Source organism: Pleurodeles waltl, chromosome 2_1, assembly GCF_031143425.1.
Source record: "Pleurodeles waltl isolate 20211129_DDA chromosome 2_1, aPleWal1.hap1.20221129, whole genome shotgun sequence".
Lineage (NCBI taxonomy): Eukaryota > Metazoa > Chordata > Amphibia > Caudata > Salamandridae > Pleurodeles > Pleurodeles waltl.
In genome coordinates, this window is record NC_090438.1 from 508,094,546 (window position 1) to 508,107,977 (window position 13,432).

At 42.1% G+C, this 13,432-nt stretch overlaps 1 protein-coding gene across 3 annotated transcripts in view; it reads right to left on the reverse strand.

The window, feature by feature from the left end:
• LOC138265814 (zinc finger protein 70-like) overlaps positions 1-13,432 on the reverse strand; it is a 244,651-nt gene that overhangs the window by 204,901 nt on the left and 26,318 nt on the right. For all 3 annotated transcript variants that reach the window (XM_069213918.1, XM_069213892.1, XM_069213909.1), the window contains exon 2: positions 10,284-10,416. Coding sequence is in view for 2 of the 3 variants with exons in the window: in XM_069213892.1 (XP_069069993.1) it covers positions 10,284-10,416 (133 nt within the window). In the remaining variant the exon portion in view is untranslated. The remainder of the gene's footprint in view (positions 1-10,283; positions 10,417-13,432) is intronic.

A 13,432-nucleotide genomic window follows, 5' to 3' on the forward strand; every position in this document is an offset into this window, starting at 1 on the left:
ATGGTACCTCTTACAGAGACCTATGTCACAAACAGTACTCATTTTATTCAACTCATAGTAGACTTGCCTTTTGACTTTACTTTTCCAAGGAATTACTAGTGACTTTGAACAGTGTATATGAATATCCCCCTGGAAGGAGGGATAGGTGTTAGAGAAAACTTACTGAATTCTAGGTCCGCACCAGTCTCGGTTCCACTAAATTATTTAAATATTAGAAATTGCTTTGACAAAAGATTTTTCTGTTTAATGGGAAATACTATTCCTAATGCAGGGGGCATCAAAGGAAGCTGTTTATGCCCCATACTTTGCTATTCTTTGTCAATTTTCTTGAAACCACACACATTTTAAACACTCCAAACCCATTTTTTCCACAGATTTATCTATGGAAAAGATACATAGATTAAATGTTCATGATTTGGTCTGGCAGCGTAGATGAGCTTTCCAATCGGATCTTTGGCTAAACAAAATTCAAATTCCACAGTAGCAACTAAAAAATAGACTATCTAGATCTCACAATTAAGCTTTAAAACAAATCACTGTTACAAATCGCTTTTCAGGGAACTTACAGAAGAATGCTTTACTACAATAGGAGTTTTTGCCCATGTGCTCTGCGTGATGGACTTCCATATAAGCAATTTCTGAGTGTCTGCAGAAATTGTAAATTCAAGAATGTTTTTTTATTTTGTCAGAGAAGCAAATGTTCTGTCTGCTAAACTAATTGAAAGCGGATACCCAGAGAAGTTGGTAAAACACTCTAAAAAGAGACTGGTATTCCCAAAGAGATATCTTACTTCAACTTAATCTAAAGCTTACACTTGACAAAACTACTTGTGCCACAACCTACTGTCCATGTAACTATAAAATTGTTTAAAGTATTAATTAACAGTGTGATGTTTTATGCTCCAGGGAATTGTCTTTAGATGTTCCACTTTCTTCCTTCAAACTGAGCCATAATTTGAAACATCACCTTGTACGAGCATATAAACCTAAGCCTGTGACCAACACAATTAAATCGCAGTACAATTTACCACCTGCAAAATGACAATATAAATGTGGGAATTGCATTACCTGCAACTTTACCATTGACAAAAGTCTTCCATCATCAGCATATACAGCATGATTTGGAGTTTTTCTCCAAATGTAACTCACAGATTGATATTTACAGCATTCGATGTCCTTGCAATTTAATTAACAAAGGCCAAACATCGCATAAGGTAAAAGCCTGCATTACAACATAAGAGAAGAATTTGTTGTAAAGTGTTGAATGTTTCTCTAATTTATCATTTCACAAATGCCAGTCATAATGAGAATGACATCCTATGGCAGGTTATAGATATGGTAAAAAACCAAAACCTAGAGGAGGTGATGTTTAACTGATGAACCGACTAAAATGTAAAAGATTTTTTTTATGTCAATCAATTACAAATGGAAAGAACATAATAGATGAATGGAATAATTTAATCAATTGCTGTTTGCCTTTTATTTTACGTACCAGTCTGTACTGCCATACACAGGTCCAGTTGAGAAAAAGAGTGCAATTATAGTGCTTTACATAATACACACTATAATGTTCTAAAATGGATTTGGAATAAAGCAATACAATTTATACATGTTTGTATACTTAAATTTTTCTGTTAATAATGTATAATTTATTGTATTTTCATGGCACTCCTTATGCCATAACATATACATAATAATTGTCATACACAATAAAAAGAAAACATATGTTTTTGATTTATTGTCCATGTTGTACTTTATACATGTAATCTTTAAATATATAATACTTTTTAAAATCAGAATAGTAATTATATACTGAGTCTGTTTAATATATACTAATATATCTTGTCATTTGTTTGGCCCGCGGTTTTGTTGCTGTTGTGGTGCTGGTGCGCACTTGCCAAAATGTGACAAAGTAAGTCTTTTGGTTGTTTTGCCGGGTAACCCTTTGCACTTTGAGTTGTTGGGATTTTCCTTGATGGCCAGTTTTTCTAGATAAATTGTTACCTATGGAGTGTGCCATATCTTGTTATTTTTTTTGTAAGTTTTAGTTGTCTTTTTGCACTGGTGTTCTGTTTTTTTGTTTTAAGAACTGGATATTTAGGTGCAATGCACTATTTGGATGAATTTGCTTGTGGTGCATAACCAATCTGAGAATGAGAGAGCATTGTGAGATTGTGAGATGTTGACAGACACACTTGCCATCCCTTTGTCACTCGACAAGACTGAAGGCCCGTTATCACTCTCACGTTCTGTTTTTTATAAACAAAATGCTATTGGTTTTACAGCACATGGGATAAGTAGTACACAGTGCAAAACATGGTATATCCATGACAAAAGTAGCAGACAACAAAAAGGAAAAAACTGTGGGACAGAACATGTCAACACAGGGAGAGCAATCAAAGGGCATTTCCAGAACAGCAATTAATGTAGCGAAAATACAGAGCCAGTATTTTTCTATAACAGGGCTGGACCACACCATGTGAAAGAAGTCTCCATCGGATCTCATGCACCTATGGCAAGGAGGGGTTGGGCGTGCACCAATTCTTCATAAGTGCTGTGGGGTAAAGTTTGAAACATGTAAGTATTTAGTTGAATCATGCATAGGCGAGTTGGAATGACTAGCTCTCGTGGAGCCCTCCCAACATCTCTCCTATCATGGTCACCCAGCTCATCCACACAACCCTCCCACCTAGCCCAAAGGCCCCAAAGGACTCTGGGGAGTTAAGGACCAATGATCAGTATCCCTCCTCAGACCAGCGGTGCTCATAGGTCCTGAGAATTGAGAGGACTGTACTCCGGAAGGTCCAACAGTTGCACCTCATAGACAGCCAATGCGTTACAGAGTAGACTATATCTCTAGAATTGGGTATTGTGGAGAGGTCATTTGTCTTGGAGCACCTGGAAGGCTTTCAGCTGCAAGCCCTCTCAGATATCCTCAAGATGGGAAATGCCTATTAGATACCATTTGCTAAACCTGTCCAGACTGCACAACTTTAGCATCCAGCTACCCTGCCATAAGAGGGTCATCTGCGTAAGCTGATGGTCCCAACCAACGCACCAGAGGGAACACCACCAGCACAGGAGAGTAAACACTTGTCACCTTCGGCAGAGATGAGAGATTGCGTTGCTATATAAGAAATGTATAGTATGCTGTCTGTCCATAAGTAAAATCTCTAGACAGAAGGCGGGGTCATCGTAATCACCAAATATCCAGTCATTAATTGTTTGGAGCTGCAAGTCCCAGTAATACAGATGAACATCAGACAGCCCCATTCTGCCTTTGTAGCACAATTCAATGCAGTAACAAAAGGCTGTTCTCGAGGTATTATTAGCCCAAAGGAAGCAGCGCACACCATCATTTAAGCCTGCGAACCAAGAATGAGGAATACTAGTCGTGGGAGGGCGATCATATTGAAAAATGCAACCTGGTCCAAGACATTAAGTGGGAGAGCGGCCATTTGATAAAATCCTGACACGACTGGTGTAGCAATGGCCTAAGATTGAGAATCCAGGTTAATTTGGGCTCCAGAGCAATCCCACCCCTAAGTAAAGAAAACTCAATCTACGTACCAGGAGGCAATATTCACAATCAGTGCCCTCACGGCTACACCACACAAGGATGAGTAGAGACTTACCATGCTCACGTTTTTGGGCACTGAAATTGATACGGTGGCTATGGTAGCTAGTCTCCCTCATAAAAAGGTTCAAGGAGGCAACAGTGGCTAAGAAACTGGGGCTAAGAAAGATACAAAAGCTGTTGGGCCATTCCAACTTTGCATGCAGAGCTGTAAGAGTGGGAGCAATTTGTTTTAGACGTTTAGGCTTTGCCTTGTAGGTTAACAAATTACAGCATCACAGAGTTTGCATTTCTGCAGCAATTAGAGGAGATCTAAACATGTGGCTGATTTACCTCAAACATTTCATAGGTGTTGTGCTGTTGTCAGTGGAAGATGAGTTTCTTTGGCCGATACGGATTTCTTTTTAGCATGCTGCAGAAGCAGTTTGTTCTATACTGTTCTGGGGTGCTAGGTGGTGTTTAGAAAGGTGGCCTGAGGCTTGGAGAGATGAGGGTTAAATCGTATAATTTTTAGAGGTTTTTTCTTCTCTTTTAGTTTCTTTTTGCTGGGGGCCCAAAAGCTAGTCAACAATATAGTGGTGTTTAATGTGGATAATCAGACTGCTGTGCAGCTTGTCAATGGACTGAGAGTTAGAGACATTAACTTGTCGTATTTGCTACAGAGGTTCATGTTGGTCTGTTTGATGTTTAATATTGTGTTCAAAGTGCGGTATGTGCCAGGTATGAACAATAACTTAGCGGATGCTTTGTCTCGTTCACAGTGGCAGAAATTCAAATGACTAGCACTGGGAGCAAACACTCAGAAGACAGAAGTACCAATTGAGGTCTGGGCTCTTGAGTAGTTAGAGTTATGCAGTTGATTAAAGAATAATTAGTCTTTCTACAAAGAGAGCCTACAGACAAGCTTGGGAGCAAGAGATGCAAGACCAAGGCTCTATTCTGTACTTGGGTCAGCAGCAAGGCATGAATGTGTAGTTTCATTTATTTTGGAATTGATTGCTAAAGGTTTATCAGCTGTTGCTACTGCATGGAAGCTGGCAGCGGTGGCTTTCAATAGAAAAATATTTTGGGGCTACGAGCTGTGCAGCTGGATTTTGAGGGATTGGCGTGAAGTCAGAATCAAGGGACCCTGCAGTGGGGAATAGATCTGAGCAGATTTGTTGGCTTAATTTTTTATCAAAGTTGGAGTGCATTTGTTTTTTCAGTATATGAAGTATTGTTTTTTACATTATGCACAGTTTTGATGTTTTTTGGAGCTTTTAGAGTTTTGGAGCTACTGAAAACGCCAATTTTATGGGAGAAGGTACAAAACAACAATTGACGGTGGGTGTCTTAATGATTTAGTTAAGAAAATCAACAATATATCATAGTGGGAAGGTGAAGGAGGTGTTGAAGAAGGGAACAAGTCCAATTTGTCTGGTTCAGTTTCAGTTTAGGGGCATTATTGCATCATCAACAGGTGTGGTATTCTGCCATCAGTATGACAACGGTGTTGTTCAGATGCTGTCAGTAATGAAGAAGGTACTGATTTTGTTTGGCACGGATCAAAGTTGTTTTGGTACTCACTCTTTCAGGATAGGTGGTAAGTCCAAGACTTGTTATTATGTTTGCAGTTGGAGGACATTAGGAGGTTAAGGAGATAGGGTTCAAATTGTTGTTGGAGTTACACTCACTTCCTTTATAATAAATGTTGAGCTGATTTTAAATGTTTAATCCTCTAGTTTTCAAGTTGTGTTGCTGAGGCCCTGGGTAGCTTTGTTTACCATTTGGCTTATCAGGCATTTGTTTATACTTTGGGTAGAGCAGGCCAAGAAGGGGCATTTTGGTGTTGAACTGGGAACTCAGTCAGATTGTTTTGAAATTAAATGGTGGGGAAAAGGAGGTACGAGATGGAGGCCATTACTTCCTGGGATGTCAGAGTGGTGTGTCCTGATACGTCGATTCACCTTGGGAGAATGATTTAGTTCAAGTGTCTGGTTTGGTTCTGTTGAAATGCATGAAGGAGGATTTGGCATCGATTGTGAGGTCTTGGTAAAGAACTCACATCATAAGGACAGATAATTCTGAGAAGGGTATGGAGCGGTGCAAGGAAGCACTCAGCAGTAGAAAAGGCAAGAAGAAAGGTGAATAGGGACGTGAAGTTTTTGTGAGGGTCCTGGTATTTCGGTTTTACTGTATGAAAACATTACTGAACAGGACTTTTCATTATTCAGGCAAGACGGGGTTTATTTGTCCTTACTGAGCAATGAATATTTTATGAAAGGCATAAGCGGCCTTCTAGCAAAAAAGCTGGCAGTTAAGTTATGGAGTTAGCTAGCTTTTTCTGACAGGTAGGGCGACAGTCACAGTTAGTGGTTGAGGTCTGTGCTTGGTGGCTGGTAGCGACAATCCGATAAGCAGGCAACACTTGTTAGGTGAGGCAGAAAAACACATGGTCAGGGTTTTTCAGGGTGGTGAGAGGAAGGGAGGCTTGGGAGAAGCCTGAGGGCATTAGAGCATGGGACATGTGAAGGCAAGCTTTAGTTTAGGTTGGATGGATGATGTTTAAGGAGGAAGATTAAGAGTGAGAGGGGTTAGGCTTCAATATGTATTAGTGAGGCGACAGTTCTTTGTCTCTCTAATGTTTTGAGATGTATGCACACACCTGTTCTAATAAAGCGGCCTTCTTCTCTCAGTTTGTGTTCATTATGTCACTCCGCCTCCCACAAACCTGTTTACCAAATGTTCTAATCAGTGTCAGTGCTAGAAAAAACTGATAAACACTAAATTCAAGGTTGTCACTTCATAGGACAGGTGCATTTCATGGAACATCTAGTCCTCAGTACTAGTTGTGTCAAGAGTTGTTCTCTGAGCTGGGCAGCTCCCCACATGATGCCTTCAGCCACACCCAGCAGGGACTACACTGCAGCATAAAGAAGCTGTACCCACTACGTCAGTCGTCTAGTAACCCACCAACTGGCCCAACTCGGGTCAATTCTCCTCCTGAATTCTGCTGCACAATTCCTGCTCAACAGAATTGGGGGAACAAGGGACAGGCTTTGGAGAGCTGCTAAGTGGAGGATCTACCACTTAAAATGCCTGGCCAACAACAGCAACATGGATGTCAAATGCCGACAGGTTTATTGTTTCACATGCATAACGTAATAAAATAAAACCGGTTTTGTGGCATATTGCCCTCTATCTGAACATGAGAACAGCGTCATAAAGACAGTGAAAGCCCAAACTATATTGTTTTAGATTGTAGCATTTATATAATAAATTTTTGGGATAAGCAGCATGCTTCACTATGGGGAAGGTGGCACTTGCTTGGCAAAATGTTATATTTGGGATAGTATGTGGAATGTGATTTGGCGCTTGTAGGAGGCTGGCCTGGCTTATAGTGGGTACTTGATGGTACTTACACCTTGTGCCAGGTCCAGTTATCCCTTATTAGTAGATTAGTAGTGTTCTAGCAGCTTAGGCTGATAGAGGTAGCTATAGCAGAGCAGCTTAGGCTGAACTAGGAGACATGCAAAACTCCTACTATACCACCTATATCACATAGATACTATATCATAGGAAAGACAATACTCAGCATTACTAAAAATAAATGTACTTTATTTTAGTGACAATGTGCCAAAAATATCTCAGAGGATATAGTCCAGTGGGAGGCAAGTAAAAATCAGGTAAGTAAAACAGTCAGAAAGTAGTGCAAACACTGTAGAGCAGTGGTTCCCAACCTTTTGATTTCTGTGGACCCCCACTTTATCAATGCTGGAACCCAGGGACCCCCACTGAATCATTATTGGATTCCGGGGACCCCCTCACTGAGTCATTACTGAAAGCTGGGGACCTTATCTGATAATGTTATTTAATTTTCTAAGCAGTCGCGGACCCCCTGAGGAGGCTTCACGGACCCCCAGGGGTCCCAGGACCACAGGTTGGGAACCACTGCTGTAGAATACAATGGGATGCAATAGGCCTAGGGGAAACACAAACCATATACTAAGAAAGTTAAATGCGAACCACGAATGGACCCCAGGCTAGTGTAGTGTGTCGTTAGGAGTGTAGGAAAACACTAAGGGTGTCCAAGATACCCCACCCCAAGACCCAGGAAAGTAGGAGTAAAGTACTGCTATTTCCCCAGAAACACACTAGAGTCCTGATAGAGGATTTTGCAAAGACCACAACAGACTGCAAAGCACTGAAGACGGATACCTGGACCTGAGGACCTGCAAAGAAAGGGGACCAAGTCCAAGAGTCGTGAAAGTGTCTAGGGGGGGCAGGAGCCCATTAAACCCCAGATGAAGGTGCAAAATGGCTGCCTCCGGATGGAAAAAGCTGAAGATTCTGCAACAACGAAAGGTGCTAGGAACCTCTCCTTTGTGCAGAAGATGTCCCACGGAGTGCTGGAGGATGCAGAGTTGTTTCCTTGGCAAAATACCCCAAACAAGCCTTGCTAGCTGCAAGAGTCTGGGTTGAAGAAAAAGGGTGCTGCCCGGGCCCAGGAAGGACCACGATGTCGCCACTTGGGAGAAGAGACAGAGTGGGCCCTCAGCAATGTAGAGAGCCCACGCACAAGAAGGAAGCACCCGCAGAAGTCCTTGAACACGGGTTCAAGAAGTCTAAACGCGGCGGTCGTCTCAATACTGCAAAAGAGGGTCCCACGACACTGGAGGTCAACTCAGGGAGTTGAGCATCGCAGGACAGAGTGCTGGGGACCTGGCTGTGCGTGCAGGATTTCGTGGAAATGTGCACAGAAGCCCTTGTAGCTGCAGTTCACGTGGTGCACAGGAATCCTATCTTGAGAGGGGAGGCAAGGACTTACCTCCTCCAAATTTGGACAGTTGGACCACTGGACAGTCTGGGTCACTTGGGTCCACCACCTGTGTTCCAGGAGCCAGCTCGTCAGGATGAGAGGGGTCCCAGGGTACCGGTGACGCTGAAGTTTGATGCCTGCTGAAGCAGGGGGAAGATTCCGTCGACCCACAGGAGATTTCTTCTTGGCTTCCAGTGCAGGATGAAGGCAGGCAGCCCCCAAAGCATGCTCCACCAGGAAACAGTCGAGAAAGCCGGCAGGATTAGGCACTACAATGTCGCTGGTAGTCTTCTTGCTACTTTGTTGCAGTTTTGCAGGCATCCTGGAGCAGTCAGCGGTCGATTCTTGGCAGAAGTCGAAGAGAGAGGTGCAGAGGAACTCTGGTGAATTCTTGAAAGTCGTTTTCTGAGGAAAAACCCACTGGAGAGACCCTAAATAGCACTCAGAGGAGGATTGGCCACCTAGTCAGGTAAGCATCTATCAGGAGGGGTGTCTGACGTCACCTGCTGGCACTGGCCACTCGGAGGCCTCCAGAGTGCCCTCAAACCTCTGCTTCCAAGATGGCAGAGGTCTGGGACACACTGGAGGAGCTCTGGGCACCACCCCTGGGGAGGTGATGGACAGGGGAGTGGTCACTCCCCTTTCCTTTGTCCAGTTTTGTGCCAGAGCAGGGACTGGGGGTTCCCTAAACCGGTGTAGACTGGTTTATGCAAGGAGGGCACCATCCAGAGGCTGAGAGAGGTTACCCTTCCCCAGCCTTTGACACCTATTTCCAAAGGGAGAGGGTGTAACACTCTTTCTCAGAGGGAATTCTTTTTTCCGCCTTTCTGGGACTGGGCTGCCCAGACCCCAGGAGGGCAGAACCCCGTCTGTGGGGTGGCAGCGGCGGTAGCTGCAGAGAAAACCCCAGAGAGCTGGTTTGGCAGTACCCGGGGTCCATAGTGGAGCCCCGGGGATGCATGGAATTGGCACCCCAATACCAGATTTGGCATGGGGAGGGCAATTCCATGATCTTAGATATGTTACATGGCCATATTCAGAGTAATGGTGTCCCTGCATTCACAAAATCTGGGAAAATGGCCCTGAACTATGTGGGGGCACCTTTGCTAGTGCAAGGGTGCCCTCACACTTAGTAACTTTGCACCTAACCTTCAGCAAGTGGAGGTTAGACATATAGGTGACGTATAAGTTACTTAAGTGCAGTGAAAATGGCTGTGAAATAAAGTGTTCGTTATTTCAGTCAGGCTGTAGTGGCAGTCCTGTGTAAAGGTTTGTCTGAGCTACCTATGGGTGGCAAAAGAAATGCTGCTGCCCATAGGGATCCCCTGGAACCCCAATACCCTGAGTACATAGGTACCATATACTAGATAATTATAAGGGTGTTCCAGTGTGCCAATTGAAATTGGTAAAAGTGGTCACTAGCCTATAGTGACAAATTTAAAGGCAGAGAGAGCATAAGCACTGAGGTTCTGATTAGCAGAGCCTCAGTGACACAGTTAGTCACTACACAGGAATACACATTTAGGCCACAAAATATGAGTACTGGGGTCCTGGCTAGCAGGGTCCCAGTGAGACAGGCAAAAACAAACTGACATACATGTAAAAATGGGAGTAACATGCCAGGCAAGATGGTACTTTCCTACAGTGTTGTGCATAAGAGATGAGAGATTGCAAATACAAAGGTGCATGTCAACAAACGTGTACGTGTTTAAATAATACATACATTTTTTAAAGAACTTAGTTTAAAATGGTGCAATTACACTGCTGTGCAGGATCAGTTTCTGCAGCACTTTATTCTCCTTGAAGGTGCATAAGGTTGCTAATATGGATAAAACCAATACACTATTTAATTAGTTAATGTTTCATAAACAGTATATATATATATATATATATATGTCCTGCCTCTACCTTTTGGGGAGGGTATGGAATTGTCAGTAGCTTTCAAGTCGATGTTCTGATAATCCATTTCAATTTTTTCCTCAAAAGGCTCCAATTCATCTTCGGAGAAGCCGGCTGCAATTTCAAGGCATCTACTTGAAGCCTAAAAAAAAGAAGCAAATACTGAATGTTGGAAGGGAACCAGCACTTATTATGGTGCCCTTTGAAACACCTTGAACATTATACGGATAATCAATAGAGTAAATTAAGTGATGAAAAGGATGGTGAATTATCTGGAGAGACCAAGCTATACTCTCCCCATCTGCTAAATGCTAAAATCCACAACCAATTTTCGAAACAACTGTACATTCACCTATGTTGTAAGCGGCCTGGCAAACAGATTGGAAACGTTATGAACACTTCCATAGTAATAGCGTGCATTCTTAAAAAAAAATGACATTACTACAACACACTTGTACATATGCTATGAATGGACCTTCCTCATTTAAATAAGGTAAACCGAGAAAATATTTTATTGCATTAGAAGTTCAAAGGCTTTTATTTTTTTATTTGTTAATTCTTAGGGTACAATATGAAAAACACAACTTTAAAAAGCTAAAAGGAACATCCAAATTACATCTACAAGCACTAAAGATTAAGGGGGTTATTCTAACTTTGGAGGAGTGTTAATCCGTCCCAAAAGTGACGGTAAAGTGACGGATATACCACCAGCCGTATTACGAGTTCCATAGGATATAATGGACTCGTAATACGGCTGGTGGTAAATCCGTCACTTTTCCGTCACTTTTGGGACGGATTAACACCTCCTCCAAAGTTAGAATAACCCCCTAAATCCGCAATACTAAGTTCTGCATTTATAAAAGTATCCAAAAACATTGATGGTCCATCTATATCCCCGCTTATTCATGCTATAAAAGCCACATTTCTTCCTGTAACTTATCTATGGGATTGAGACTTTCAAGGTGAATTTAGTACCTGGCTAAATCAGGGCCATACTAAACTACATAGATCAGTCTTTCAACTTCCTCAATCAACAAGTCAAATGTATTTAGACTTTAAACTAACTGATCAATCTTTCGCATTGTATGCAATAATGCTAAGACACTGGTTTATGATAAAACAACTTGATAAAAGGGCTTTTAGAGGCACTCTAAGTAAGGAATTTGACTCGCCAAATGATTCTATCAGAACACTGACATATCACCATTAATTCTTAACTTCAATAATTCGGTATGAAACCAGCACGGGAACACGATCTTTCATACCAAAACGTTTTTAATATTTGCAGAATCGCACTAATTGTAAGTCAAGGGATAAAAGCCTTAAACCATTCAAAGACTGCGCCCATAACAATGTGCTTCTCTGTAGTTACAAGTAAAACGAGCCATTACCATACAATACCTTGCCATATCATGGAAGTTAAAAATACCTTTGTATATACTGTGACCTATTTAATTTAGGACACGTTCTACAACTATAGGCGTAAAGTAGACAGGGCAATAATTGCAGACTCTGCAAATTAAAAAAAAATGGGCAGCTAGTACATGTTATATGCTGCTGTTCAGTCTTTTTAAGTGAGTGCAGCAAGTTCTGTAGCTCCATCTTTTCGTAATTTAAAGATACAGACCTGTAAAGTAACAATTATTGCTTCTTTTAATCTATTGGAAGGTATTTTAGTCATTAGATTTGTAAGGTATATAAACTTTGTATTAAATACTCTGGACAAATGATATGAGCAAAACCTGAATTGTCAAATCAGTAAAAGCTTTGAAAAATAGTTGTACAAATGATACACACATTTTACTGTATTATTAAACACACTATTGTTTATAAAATGAATCTACTCAATGTTGTATATATTGAAGATTGTTGATTACAATTCATTCATTCACAGTTTTAAAACTGATCACACCTACATTGCCCTTGCCTGTTGAAAGATGGAAAAAGACTTTCGCCATGCCAAACATGAGACTAGCAGATCCTGAAAAGTGAGGTCAGTGGCATCACTCATAGATCAATTTATAATGCTTGAATGCATGGTTGAGTGGCTCGATGGTCCTTTTTATGTCGAGCGTAAGTGTTCGACCTCGTGTATAGTTTTAGTATACTTCTTATTGCTTAAAGTGATTTCATTTTTTGGTTGCAGATTTCTTTAAAAGTTCTTGCTCGCTAGTGGTCAGTTCTGCCTTTTTCTTTTTCAGAGCAGTGACCAACTATGTATTAGTCCACTTTGGTTTCTTTATCTGTTGCTGTGACAGACTATTTTTGTTATTTCTTTGGTTCTCCTCTTTCACTGTGGGTGTTTTAGGCTGGTAGCTGCCTGAATTTTAATGCAGCATTCCGTTTCTCCCACCTCCTTCCATGCTGCTGACATTTGTTTTGGCTTTGTTCCAGTGCTGTCCTTGTTTACATCTGGCTCCTCAAATAAGCTTATTTTACCAATGAAACACCTGGTCGTATAGCTAACTGCTCACGAAAACCACAATATGCCCTTTCTTGTATAATGTAGCTAAGCCTAGAAGCCATGATGTGAAACTTGCTTAGCCTCGAACTGCATCTCAAGTCTCTCTCTCCAGGGCCCCTCCCTGCCAGCACTTACGACATCGCACACTTCTTATCTCCTTTATTGGGGCCATAAATCTTCTCAGGCAGCTCTGCACCTTGAAATGTGAGGCAAAAATGCTTGCAAGACTTTTCATTCTGGTAAAATACAACGAAAATACCTTTCCAGACACCCACCCAACAGCCATCCACCTCACGACAGCCTCCAGCCCATGCACCTTCACCCAAAGTCACCAAACGTACACCTCCTACAATCACTACCTCTTCCTCTACTCCCAAACCCCCTTCATCTACCCGTCCCAGTGTGTCCAAAAAACGTTTCCTATCAAATGTTGACCTCTTCCCCTCACCTCCCCCACCCCTTCAGTCTCCTAGGGCCCGCCTCTCCAGGTCCCAACCCAGCGCCTCAACCACAACATCAGCGGGAACAGTGGTGCCAGTAGTAACCGGCTTCTGGAGTGCACCAGGCAGCAGGGCAGCCAGTGTGCCAAGGAGCCAGAGCACGGACATTCCCCCACCTCAAAAGCACAAAAAAGTGGCCAGTGCCCGGCGAGAGAGAGGAAAAAAATCTTCCACCAAAGCCTCTCCCAGGGGTA